The 12,836-nt window shown below is 42.3% G+C and overlaps 1 protein-coding gene across 1 annotated transcript; it reads left to right on the forward strand.

Moving 5' to 3' along the window:
* Positions 1 to 9,833: 9,833 nt before the first annotated feature.
* LOC129481175 (serine/threonine-protein kinase N2-like) lies at positions 9,834 to 12,328 on the forward strand. The gene has a single exon (XM_055276241.2). It carries the CDS (start codon positions 9,937 to 9,939, stop codon positions 11,689 to 11,691), a length of 1,755 nt encoding a protein of 584 aa, XP_055132216.1. The 5' UTR covers positions 9,834 to 9,936; the 3' UTR covers positions 11,692 to 12,328.
* Positions 12,329 to 12,836: the final 508 nt, after the last annotated feature.

The following is a 12,836-nucleotide window of genomic DNA, read 5'->3' on the forward strand; positions in this document are numbered from 1 at the left end:
AAATGCAGTCACTTTTATATGCCTTGTCACATTTTAAACTCATATTAATTCTAATACTTTGTACAGTGGAATTGGTAATGTAAGCATCCATATCACTACAAATAATAAGAGTTATATTACTTTTTTATTTACAATACATACTTATCTTGCTTTTGTTTCTTTGACCTTTCGAGATGGCTAGGAACTCCAATACTATAAGTTGTATATTTAGATACAATTATGTATCCTTGCCTTGTCCCTGATGTTAAACAAAAATGTTTCTAAATCAGTCAGAATAGATTAAATTTCACTATAATAACAACCCCCTGTCTTAGTCCTTTTGGTCTGCTTTAAAAAAATAAATACCATAAACAGAGTACCCTATAAACAACAGAAATGTATTTCTGGTAGTTCTGGAGGCTGAGAAGTCCAAAATCAAGGCAGCTTCAGTATCTGATGAGGGCCCATTTTCTGGTTCATAGAAAACCTTGTCCTCACATGGTAGAAGAGGCCAGGCAGCTCTCTAAGGCCTCTTTTGTAGGAACACTAATCTCATTCATGAGGGCTTTGCCTCATGTCACAAACACTCAGACCAAAGCACTCTCAAAACTCAGTAGCTTAAAACAATAAAGGCTAAAGACATTATTTCATTCATTTTTATGGTTGAATAGTATTCCATAGTGTATATATACCACATTCTCTTTATCCACTCATTGATTGATGGGCACTTAGCTTTGTTCCATATTTTTGCAATTGTGAATTGTGCTGTTATAAACATGCATGTGCAAGTGTCTTTTTTATATAATGACTTCTTTTCCTTTGGGTAGATACCTAGTAGTGGGATTGCTGGATCAAATGGTAGTTGTACTTTTAGTTCTTTAAGGAATCTCCATACTATTTTCAATAGTGGTTGTACTGGTTTACATTCTCGCCAGCAGTGTAAAAATGTTCTCTTTTCACCACATCCACACCAACATATATCATTTTTTGACTTTTTAATTATAACCATTCTTGCTGGAGTAAGGTGGCATTGCATTGTGGTTTTGATTTGCATTTCCCTAATAGTGACATTGAGCATTTTTTCATGTTTGTTGGCTATTTATATGTCATCTTTTGAGAATTGTCTACTCATGACTTTTGCCCATTTTTTGATGGGATTATTTGGAGAACAGACATTATTTAATCTGTGGTAATTGAGTTTTGTGCATATCTGAATTGTGCAAAGCAAAGAGTGTGTATGCATGCACATATGTGTACATGCATATAAACATACATAGCACATGGTAAGCACTGTTAATATTAACTTATATTACTATGAGTATTAGGGGAAGAGTCACACAAACGAATGCAATCTAGAGGTCAGCTGGAGCACTCTCTCTCATGAGCTCTCCATATGATTGGTTCCAATCCTACTTCCACCAAGATTCTCACAAGTCCCCAGGAGATACACATAACTGCAGGCATCTCTACCTCCATACTCCTGCTTCCAGGACATATGGTGTCTAGAAATGTAGCTCAGCCCTTTCCTGTATGACAAAAAGGAACCTCCTCACATGAAATATTCATGAGTTGGGTGAACTTTATTGGGGATTCAGTCTGGAGAAGAGGGGGAGATTGAGGGCAAAGCAAAGAACTTCCAACTGAACATCAGACATCCAACGTCTCTTCTTGACAGAGAACACAAAAGCAAAGACAACAAAAACAAAAAGAAATAGATGGGACTTAATTAAACTAAAAAGCTTCTGCACAGCAAACGAAATAGCAGAGTGAACAGACAACCCACAGACTGGGAGGACATCTTCTCAATCTATACATCCAACAAAGGACTGATAACCAGAATATACAAGGAACTCAAACAAATCAGCAAGAAAAAAATCCCATGAAAAAGTGGGCTAAGGACATGAATAGACAATTCTCAAAAGAAGATATACAAACGACCAGCAAACATATGAAAAAATGCTCAACAACACTAATGATCAGGGAAATGTAAATCAAAACTACAATGCAATACCACCTCACTTCTGCAAGAATAGCTGCAATCAAAAAATAATAGAGGTTGGCATGGATGTGGTGCAAATGGAACACTTTTACACCATTGGTGGGAATGTAAACTAGTACAGCCACTATGGAAAAGTGTGGAGGTTCCTTAAAGAACTAAAAGTAGAACTACCATTCAATCCAGCCATCCCACTCCTGGGCATCTACCCAGAGGAAAAGAGGTCATTATATGAAAAGGATACTGGCATATACATGTTTATAGCAGCACAATTCATAATTGCAAAAACATGGAATCAGCCCGAATGCTCCTTAATCAGTGAGTGGATAAAGAAAGTGTGGTGTATATATATATCATGGAATACTACTCAGCCATGAAAAGGAATGAAATAATGGCATTTGCAGCAACCTGGATAGAATTAGAGACCATTATTCTAAGTGAAGTAACTCAGGAATGGAAAACCAAACATTGTATATTCTCACTCATAAGAGGGAACTAAGCTATGAGGATGCAAAGGCATAAGAAAGATGTAATGGACTTTGGGGACTTGGGGGGAAAGAGTGGGAGGGGGTGAGGGACAAAAGACTACACATTGGGTACAGGGTACACTGCTTGGGTGATGGGTGTACCAAAATCTCAGAAATCACCACTGAAGAACTTACTCATGTAACCAAACACCATCTGTTCCCCAAAACCTATTGAAATAATAAGAAAAAAGGCATCCAAGGTATCCCCAGTCTTTGCAGCAACCACTGCCCCCTCCCCCCATGGTTTTCTCCTGGTCACCACTCTCATGGACCCCGCCTGCACATCTCACTGTCTCATTGCTTCCCTATTTTCTGCTCCACAGCAACCCCCTCCAAAATTTCTCTCCAAACTTCAGTTTTCTCAAAAGCAGTTCAGCCCTCCAGTGTTCTTGTTCAACTTATATTTGCAGGCTCATAGGGTGCTGGAAAAAAGTGGGGAAGGAAGGAAGGAAGAAAGGAAGGAAGAAACTTCAAATGCCTGACTATTGTTGGATAATGCTGTCATCACCCTGATCTTCTTGAGTACTTGAGTGAATATGCGAAAGTTTGCTTTTTCTACAAAGACAACTTCAATAATCTATTAAATGACAGAGTAAGTTATTTCAACTTTAGAAGCCTATTTTGAAGCCTAAGTTATTTCAACTTTTGAAAGAAGGAAAGGAGGAAGAAAGGAAGGAAAGGGAGTGAGGGAGGGAAGAAGGAAGGAGGGAAGGAAGGAAGGAAGGTAGGAAGGAAGGAAGGGAGGCAGGGAGGGAGGGAGGGAGGGAAAAAATGACTGGAGGGGAATGAACCAAGACAGAGGGCTTCCTATTGAAGTAGGAATTAGGATAGTCCTCATGCCAGTAAAATGTGGCATTTTGCTATTCCCCACACTCAGAGTTCACTTTCTTTGAAAGGTGAGATGCTCTTACTGATGTGCTAGATGCGGTGCTAGCACAATTCGAGATGGTCACAGCTGGACTCACTCAAGGTCCTGGCAATAAACAGGCTTCACAGAGTTTAATTCAGGGGCTTTTACAAAGGTGTGGGCCGGGCCGAGGGGAGCCAATGGCATGGCGAAGCAACCCAGGAGGAATGGCAGCAGCGAGCCATTACCACCCACCCACTCAGCTCCCCGGGTGGTGAATAGTAAGGGGATCTGCCTCTCCAGCCACTGTCCTAGAGGCCATCCCTCAAGGTCACCCTCTGAGGCTCAAGGCAGGCTGGAGAAAGCAGAGGAGGGCAGACAGGCAAACAGAGGCTCTCCAGCACAAGGGCCAGGGAAAACCCTAAGACGTGGATTTTTCAAGAAAATCGTGTTGATCACTTGAGCAAGGGTCTTTCACTAAATATCAGAGACCACACAAGCTGAGCGTCCCCTGGACAAGTACTTGTGAGCTTTGATGGTATCACACATTCTCAGGAATGGAAGGGACCTCAGGTGGCCTCCTAGTCTAATCCCCTCCCTGCAATTTCAGAGGTGAGGAATAACTCCCTGCCCTTTGTATATATTAGGTGTGAAAGGCTTGAGTGTGTGCCCAAGGCCACAATTCCAATAAGCGGTGGGTGGGGTGGAGAAGCAAAGGGAACGAGGGTGACTTGAACCTGGACCTCCTGGCTTCTCACATCATGCTCTTTACACTTCACTTTCCATGACAATAACGGATTTATGGTTACAGTTGGACTCTGGAATATGAAACGTATGCTGATTTCAAGGTGAAAGCTCTCGGTTTAAAAGAGAAAACCATTTTATTCACGTCTCCAAATATATATACAGAAAAACAACTGCATAGCTGGTTATCTCGCTGAACAATCAGGCTCTGCAGCCGATGAGGAATTCCTCAATTGCATGAACGCTTTCTTAATTCCGGTGTATAACCACCTTTAGAAAGTGACAGTAATCTTTAATTTGTAAGGCATTCGTTTTATTTCTCTGAGGCCTCTGTGTGTTTCCATTAGGCGACAGTGGTTGTGACTACTAGAGATCAAAACAGCTGGCAGAAAAGGGAGACATGGGGTTACATTTGAGGCACATCGATTTAGTCAAAACATGGGGATATAAGTGGGGCTCACCATACACTAAGAAGGATCATGGAAATCGTTCTTTTCTAACCTACAGGTTTTTGCCCAGAGGCAGCATTCAATGGAGCGCTGAGTCCAGAGTTGCAGGCAGGCCTCTGGGGCCACCCGCTGGAAGCCTGGGTTATAACAACGTGTGACGGGCACAGGGACCTGGGCTGTGGGCATCCTGTCTGCCTCTGGGAGATGGTGGCTACGGTGGAGAGATGACAGAGGAGTTTGGGTTGGGGTCTTCTCACTTTCTAGCTGTGGGAATTGAGTCTAACCCTCAGCTTCTCAAAGCCTCACTTTTTCTCTCTCTAAAATGGGATTCATAATACTCATCTGGCTAGATTGCAGTGAGCGTTAAAGATAAAAGTGGTCGATGCACAGGTGACGCTTGCTATATTGCAGGTATTGTTCTAAGGACATCTCTTATGTTGGATTGAATTGTGTTTCTTCAAAAAGATCTGTTGAAATCCTCACCCCAGGTACCTCAGCATGTGACCCTGTTTGGAAATTGGGTCTTTACAGATGGCATCAAGTTAAAATGAAGTTCTTAGGGTGGGCCCTAATCCCACATTTCTGGTGTCCTTATAAAAAGGGGCAATGTGGACAGAGACTGTACCCAGGGAAGATGATGTTTGGAGAGGGAGAGATGGCTCTGTAAACCAGACAACACCTGGGGCTACGAGAAACTAAAGAACCAAGGAATTTTCAGAGGGAGCACGCCCCACCCACACCTTAATTTCTGACTTCTGACCTCCGGAACTAAAAGACAATGCATTTCTGTTTCTCTAAGCCACCCAAACTTGTGGTACTTTGTTACAGCAGGCCTAGGAAAGGAATTCCACATTTCCACTTCACCGTGGCCCTAAGGGATAAGTACTATTGTTAGCCCCGCTTTCCAGGTAAAGTAACTGAGGCGCAGAGGTGAGTTGCCTGAAGTCTTACACCACCAGGTATACTGGAGCCAGGATTTAAACCAGGCAGCCTGGATCCCGAGGCTCAGCTCTTCACCACTGCAATCTACTAACACTTGTGCAACCAGAATGAACCAGCACTCCACGCGATTCCCAGCACTCAGGAAGCCCCCAGGAGAAGGAAGCTGCTGGTGTTACACTTGCTATTATGCAATCTGTGAAGCCTCCACCCTCGAGGACAGGATGCATTCAGGGGAACACGTCAGTCCAGGTGGAAGGTCTTGGGGCTGAGCCCACTGAGGAAGTGCTTTACCTGGGACTCTGGAGGGGTGAAGCTCATAACCTAGAGCCAAAGGCAGAAATCTACTTTCTGGACACTTGCTGATCAGTTTAATTACAATAGTTCCCAGTCCTTGGCCACCTCCTTTGTATCTGGAACTAAATGCTTTACATTTGCATCTAGTCTTCAAGATAACTCCAGGAGATGGAGAATATTATCTCCATTTTGCAGATGGAAGAACTAAGATTCAAAGTGGCTGAGTGAGGAGGCTGAAGCCGCACAGCTATGAAGAGGGCAGAACCCCAGTCCCAACCAGGTCTCTCACTCAGCATCCGCCCTCCCCCACACCAGCACCTGCTCCCCTCCAGGCAAGGTGTTGCCTCATCAGTTCACCAGGGCTTGCCATTTTAATACAAATGAACCCATAAGTCAGGCCTGATGCTGAGACTCTCAGCAAAGTAACCACATGGAGATGCACAGATCTCTGGAATGCCAGACATTCTCTTACCTCTTGCAATCAATTATCATGCACCAAAGTTTAACTGTAAATACCTCTAAGGAGGGAATACTCTCAGACTAGGGATATCAACAAAGGAGATGGTAATGTTAAGCTTCCTCTTCCTCTGGAAAGAAGCCAGCTGTGGAAAGAGAGGCTCCCAAAGTTCTGAAATCAGGGGGTCTCAAGATAATGGATACATTTTAGAGACTGAACGTACATATGCTATCTCAAATTGACATGGTTACAAGAAGTAACTTTATATATTCGATTCGGAGCCAAGCAGCCAGAAAATGTTAAATAAGTCAGACATTCCCACTAGTAGGTTTCCTTTAGTACTTTTCCTTGAGCATTTGGAGGTGTAAAGATTAGTTTAGACCCTGCTTAGATTAGTGAACTTTCAAATAACTACTTTATACCCAAGAGACTTGAAAGAATTAACAATGCATTGCTCAAAGTAACTAACTTAAAAATTGAAATTTGCCTTGCAGATAACCTCTGTTGGGAAATCCATTTTATTTTTTTAATGTGTTCAAAGACAGACTTTGGATGTTAAAGAAGTGGTTTCCGATGAAATATGCACGATTGAGGTGAAACGAAAGCTCACAATTTGCACATCCTTAAAAGCAACTCCTGATGTATGTGCCAGACACAGTCATCGTTAGATTCTGAGACACAAATATTGTAAGGCTGAGATAATGGGCTTTGATTATAGTGTGAAGTGTAGGGATTGCAACAAAAATAACCCCCAAAGAGGAGACATCTTTGATTAGGAACATTCACACTCATTATTTTGAGGTCATTGGACTTAAAAATAAATGCATTGCTTTATGTTTCTGCAGTGCCTGCCAGCTTGGTGCAATTATTTAACAAGTAGAATACAGAAAAGGAAACAAAAATAATTTTCCTGCATAAGGACAAAAATGTGAGCCCTGAAGTTTTGACTTAAACACTTTTTACTTTTAGAAAGCTAATTTTTAACAAAGCTCAAAGAAATTTCCTGACAATTCAATTCCTCTTCACTGCTGTGCAAAGTTGGAAAAGGACAATAATTAATTACTGCATTGAAAATGAAATCTCTTTTGAGGCACACTCCCATTTTATTGAGTTCTTATAGAGGCTTCTCAAAAGATGGTAGATATTCGGAGGGAGGAGCTTCTTACTTGGGGCATGTCTACCTCCATACAGGAAAGTCAGCCACCCTCTCCATCCTGAAGCACCTCTGTCTTCTGGCTAGTGATAAAGGTTCCTTTTCCCACCCACTGGTCTCCCTCCTCTCCCCAGTGACCAGGTTGGCTGCATCCCTCACACTAGTAGGTGATGACTTTGGCAAAAACCAGGCTCCACCTGCAGGTGGTGGGAGTACCCCTTTTATGTTCTCTTCCTGTGTCCTCACCCAGGGCAGAAATTCTCCTCATGCCAGGGGCAGAGACACTGCACTCATCCCACAGCTGCCCCACCTGTGCCTGGGGCAGGGGTTGGGAGGTAAGGATAGGAAATTTAACTCAGTAAAAAAAGCACATTTAGGATAGCTTTTCTTTCTTTATTTTTTGAGACAGAGTCTCACTCTGGTGCCCACGCTGGAGTGCAGTGGTGGGACCTCGGCTCACTGCAACCTCCTTCTCCTGGGTTCAAGCGATTATCCTGTCTCAGTCTCCTGAGTAGCTGAGATTACAGGCATCCACCACCATGCCCGGCTAATTTTTGTAGTTTTAGTAGAGACAGGTTTCACCATGTTGGCCAGGCTGGTCTCAAACTCCTGACTTCAGTGATCCACCCCCCTTGGCCTCCCAAAGTGGGATCAAGCTTTTCAATTGGAGTAGAACTTAGAATGGCCAATGAGAGATGATTTCCAACAGAAAAGACTAGTTACCAAAATATTACTGGATAATCTTTTAATGCCAGGAATTGATAGAGAATGATGGAACCCAGCTCTTTAGGAGTATGAACTAATCAGGGACTTGAACAGCTCAATCAAGTACAAACCCATCAGTCAACCATCCCCCGCCCACTTTTTCTGAGGGAAAGAAACAAGTGGAAGCAAGCTCATTTTCGTTAGCTTGGTTAGTTTTGCTTGTCGTTGCTAGAATATGTGAGGTAGGTATGATGCTGGCCTGCCCAAGTTCATGGCCTCGGGCCAGGTTTGCCCATATAGAAGTGAGACCAGCCTCCCAAGTCTCAGGAGTTAACTTCACAGCAGCCACAGCTGGTTTGTCCTGATCAATGATCACTGGTGGTCTGCATATCAACAGATGGTGCTGGGAGCAGACACTGGGTCTCATTCAATGATTCATGTCTATAATCCTCTTTGGGTGCTCTTCGCATAAAAGCTGTTGAAAGATAATCTGCCTTAGGGATCAAAGAGCAACTCAAGCGAGCTGCATCCTTCGGATAGTTTCCGAGTCCAAGCAGTAGACTCCAGGGGAATAGGGGAGATTTTTGAGTTAAAAACAGAAGGAACAGGTAGGATGAGAACTGGCAGGAACCGAAGACCTGTGAGAACCATGTGGCCTAAGTGGAAGGAATTTTGGAGCCCAGCAAACCAGAGTTCAAATCCCATCCCAGCCACCTCACACGACTCACTCCACTTTATTGAGCCTCAGTTTCCTCCTCTGAAAAATGGAGATAACCATATCTTTTTTCAGAGTTAAGTGGTTTCAGGTAGGGAAAGCTTTGGCACCATGTGTGGCGTGGAAAAGGCCAATCCTATCAATCCAATGGGCCTTTTAAAAGGCCACTTTGAAAAATGGCACTTTGAGGCAGCCGTAGCCGCAGTGCTCAGAACAGAGAAGCTTGAGGTGGATTCTGGCGTTGCCTAGGGAGCGACTAGACCAACATTCCGGTGTGGGCCCAACATTCCGGTGTGGGCAGCGGTGGCGGCCGGCAGGCAGCGAGAGGCAGCCAGCTACGAGGGCCCTCACTCCACGCCGCTCTGGATGAACCCGACGGAATAAGCCGCACCTCCCGCAGGGGCTGCGCCTCCATTAATCCCTAGTTGTTTTTTTTCTTTCTCTCCCCTCTCCTCACCCCCACTCCGAGCCCCGTCCCGCCTTCTCTCTTCGCCAGCGCGGCGGCCGCGTCCAGGTGCGGACCCTCCATACCGGAGCGCAATGGCGTCCAACCCCGAACGGGGGTTGATTCTGCTCACAAAACTGCAGGGGGACTCCCGAAGTCTTCCGTTTTCTGAGAATGTGAGTGCTGTTCAAAAATTAGACTTTTCAGATACGATGGTGCAGTGGAAATTGGACGATATCAAGGATCGAATTAAGAGAGAAATAAGGAAAGAACTGAAAATCAAAGAAGGAGCTGAAAATCTGAGGAAAGTCACAACAGATAAAAAAAGCTTGGCTTATGTAGACAACATTTTGAAAAAATCAAATAAAAAATTAGAAGAACTACATCACAAGCTGCAGGAATTAAATGCACATAGTGTTGTATCAGATCCAGAAGATATTACGGATTGCCCGAGGACTCCAGATATTCCAAATAGTGACCCTCGTTGTTCTACTAGCAACAATAGATCGAAGGCTCCCTTCGCCAGCGGCGGCCGCGCCCAGGTGCGAAATCCATACCGGAGCGCGATGGCGTCCAACCCCGAACGGGGGTTGATTCTGCTCACAGAACTGCAGGGGGACTCCCGAAGTCTTCCATTTTCTGAGAATGTGAGTGCTGTTCAAATATTAGACTTTTCAGATACAATGGTGCAGCAGAAATTGGATGATATCAAGGATCGAATTAAGAGAGAAATAAGGAAAGAACTGAAAATCAAAGAAGGAGCTGAAAATCTGAGGAAAGTCACAACAGATAAAAAAAGCTTGGCTTATGTAGACAACATTTTGAAAAAATCAAATAAAAAATTAGAAGAACTACATCACGAGCTGCAGGAATTAAATGCACATATTGTTGTATCAGATCCAGAAGAGGTTACCTTTTTTAATCCAGTTATTGAAAGAAGACCAAAACTTCAAAAACAAAAGAAAATTTTTTCAAAGCAACAAGGCAAAAGATTTCTCAAAATTCCTCAAATGAATATTAATATTGCCACTTGGGGAAGGCCAGTAAGAAGAGTTAGTCCTACAGTAAAACATTCTGGCACCTTCAGCCCTCAAGATCCTGTGCCTACTACAGTGCCAGTGGTTGAAGTACACATCCCTAAACTAGCACCTCCAGCTAGTGATTCTATAGTAACCAAATTGGACTTTGATCTTGAGCCTGAACCTCCTCCATCCCCACCACGAGCTTCTTCCCTTGGAGAAATAGATGAATCTTCTGAATTAAGAGTTTTGGATACACCAGGACAGGATTCAGAGACTGCTTTTGATACTGAGAATGACAGAAATACTATGCTTCCAAAATCTCAATCTGAATACAAGCCTGATACTCCTCAGTCAGGCCTAGAATATAGCGGTATTCAAGAACTTGAGGATAGAAGATGTCAGCAAAGGTTTCAGTGTAATCTACAAGATTTCAGGTGTTATGCTGTCTTGGGAAGAGGAAATTTTGGAAAGGTGCTTTTAGCTGAATATAAACACACAAATGAGATGTTTGCTATAAAAGCCTTAAAGAAAGGAGATATTGTGGCTCGACATGAAGTAGACAGCCTGATGTGTGAAAAAAGAATTTTTGAAACTGTGAATAGTGTAAGGCATCCCTTTTTGGTGAACCTTTTTGCATGTTTCCAAACCAAAGAGCATGTTTGCTTTGTAATGGAATACGCTGCCGGTGGGGACTTATTGATGCACATTAATACTGGTGTCTTTTCTGAACCAAGAGCTGTATTTTATGCTGCTTGTATAGTTCTTGGGTTGCAGTATTTACATGAACACAAAATTGCTCATAGAGATTTGAAATTGGAAAACTTATTGCTAGATACAGAGGGCTTTGTGAAAATTGCTGATTTTGGTCTTTGCAAACAAGGAATGGGATATGGAGATAGAACAAGCACATTTTGTGGCAATGCTGAATGTCTTGCCCCAGAAGTATTAACAGAAACTTCTTATACAAGGGCTGTAGATTGGTGGGGCCTTGGCGTGCTTATATATGAAATGCTTGTTGGTAAGCCTCCCTTTCCTGGTGATGATGAAGAGAAAGTTTTTGACAGTATTGTAAATGATGAAGTAAGGTTTCCAAGGTCCTTATCTACAGAAGCCACTTCTATAATGAGAAGGCTGTTAAGAAGAAATCCTGAGTTGCGCCTTGGGGCTAGCGAGAAAGATGCAGCAGATGTAAAAAAGCACCCATTTTTCCAGCTAATTGATTGGCGCGCTCTGATGGACAAAAAAGTAAAGCCACCATTTATACCTGCCATAAAAGGACGAGAAGATGTCAGTCATTTTTCTGATGAATTTACCTCAAAAGCACCTATTCTGACTCCACCTCAAGAACCAAGGATACTTTCGGAAGAGGAGCAGGAAATGTTCAGAGATTTTGACTACACTGCTGATTGGTGTTAAGTTGCTAGACTCTGCGAAACCAAGCTGACTGACTCCCAAGAAGACCTCTTAAAAATAGCAACCCTTCATTTGCTGTCTGTGCCACCAATAGCTTCTGAATTTTGTTTTGTTTTTTTTTTCTTAATTGAAACACGTGAAGATTTGTTTAAAAGTACCATTCTAATACTTCTTCAAAAGTGGCTTCTCATTGTACTTCAGTGTAAATATGAGCACCGGGAACAGTTTCATGGAGTTTAAGTTGAGTGAACATCGGCCATGAAAATCCATCACAAATACTTTTGGATCAATAGTCTATTTTAAAAAAGAAAGAAAAAACGCACTTTTTTATAGTCCCTAGCTTTGCCATATGCCCGCCTTAAGTGGAAAGAAAATTAATCACTTAACTATGTTTTACAAAAAGAAAAAAAGGGCTTGGAATGCTATTATTGTTCACACAAAGTACGATTCTGTTTGAATAAGGCAAATGCTCCTTTTTTTTAAAAAAGACGTTACTGTACTATCAAAAAACACGGCAGTTTGTATACAATTTGAGGCTTGATTTTTTTTAAAAAAAGAATGAATTGATATCTTATTTTATAAATGTTCTATAATTATTAGAAAACTTTATATTGCCTTTTTTATCAACCATGTAACAGAGGCTTATAGCTTTCCAATAGAGCTGCTTGCCAAACAATTTTTTTTTGTTTATTAAACAGTGCTGAAACAAACAAGATCAGCATTTACTTAAGATGTTAAGAATGAGGATTTTTAATCAGCTAAACCAAGGTATTGTTGCCTGCATGCATTCCCAAAGTCTAGATGCTCAGTATGTTCAGTCATATCTTCCAGAATCAGTGAACTGATCACCCTTTTTTGATATTCACTCTACATCTACCAACCTAGTTCACCTTGGTTTCGTGTCTGCTGTAGAAGGGAACTATAACTTGGTTAAACCGTAGGGATTATCATTGTATAGATGCTGTGAACATGTATATGTGCAAGTTTTAATGTATTCTATGTTGTAGGCTTATTATTTAATTCTACCACTTCATCACTTTTGTACAGTGGCCGAGCAGACACCTCAAACTCCAGCATCTACATTAAGTGCATTTGTACATTTTAGGCCACTGGATCCAGATTTTATACTGGCAGTTATTGAGGGTAAA

Source organism: Symphalangus syndactylus, chromosome 4 (genome assembly GCF_028878055.3).
Source record: "Symphalangus syndactylus isolate Jambi chromosome 4, NHGRI_mSymSyn1-v2.1_pri, whole genome shotgun sequence".
Taxonomy (NCBI): Eukaryota; Metazoa; Chordata; class Mammalia; order Primates; family Hylobatidae; genus Symphalangus; species Symphalangus syndactylus.

What these genes read in the sequence shown, in the direction of transcription:
- LOC129481175 (XM_055276241.2), top strand. Translation starts at nt 9,937, where the DNA reads ATGGTGCAGCAGAAATTGGATGATATCAAGGATCGAATTAAGAGAGAA.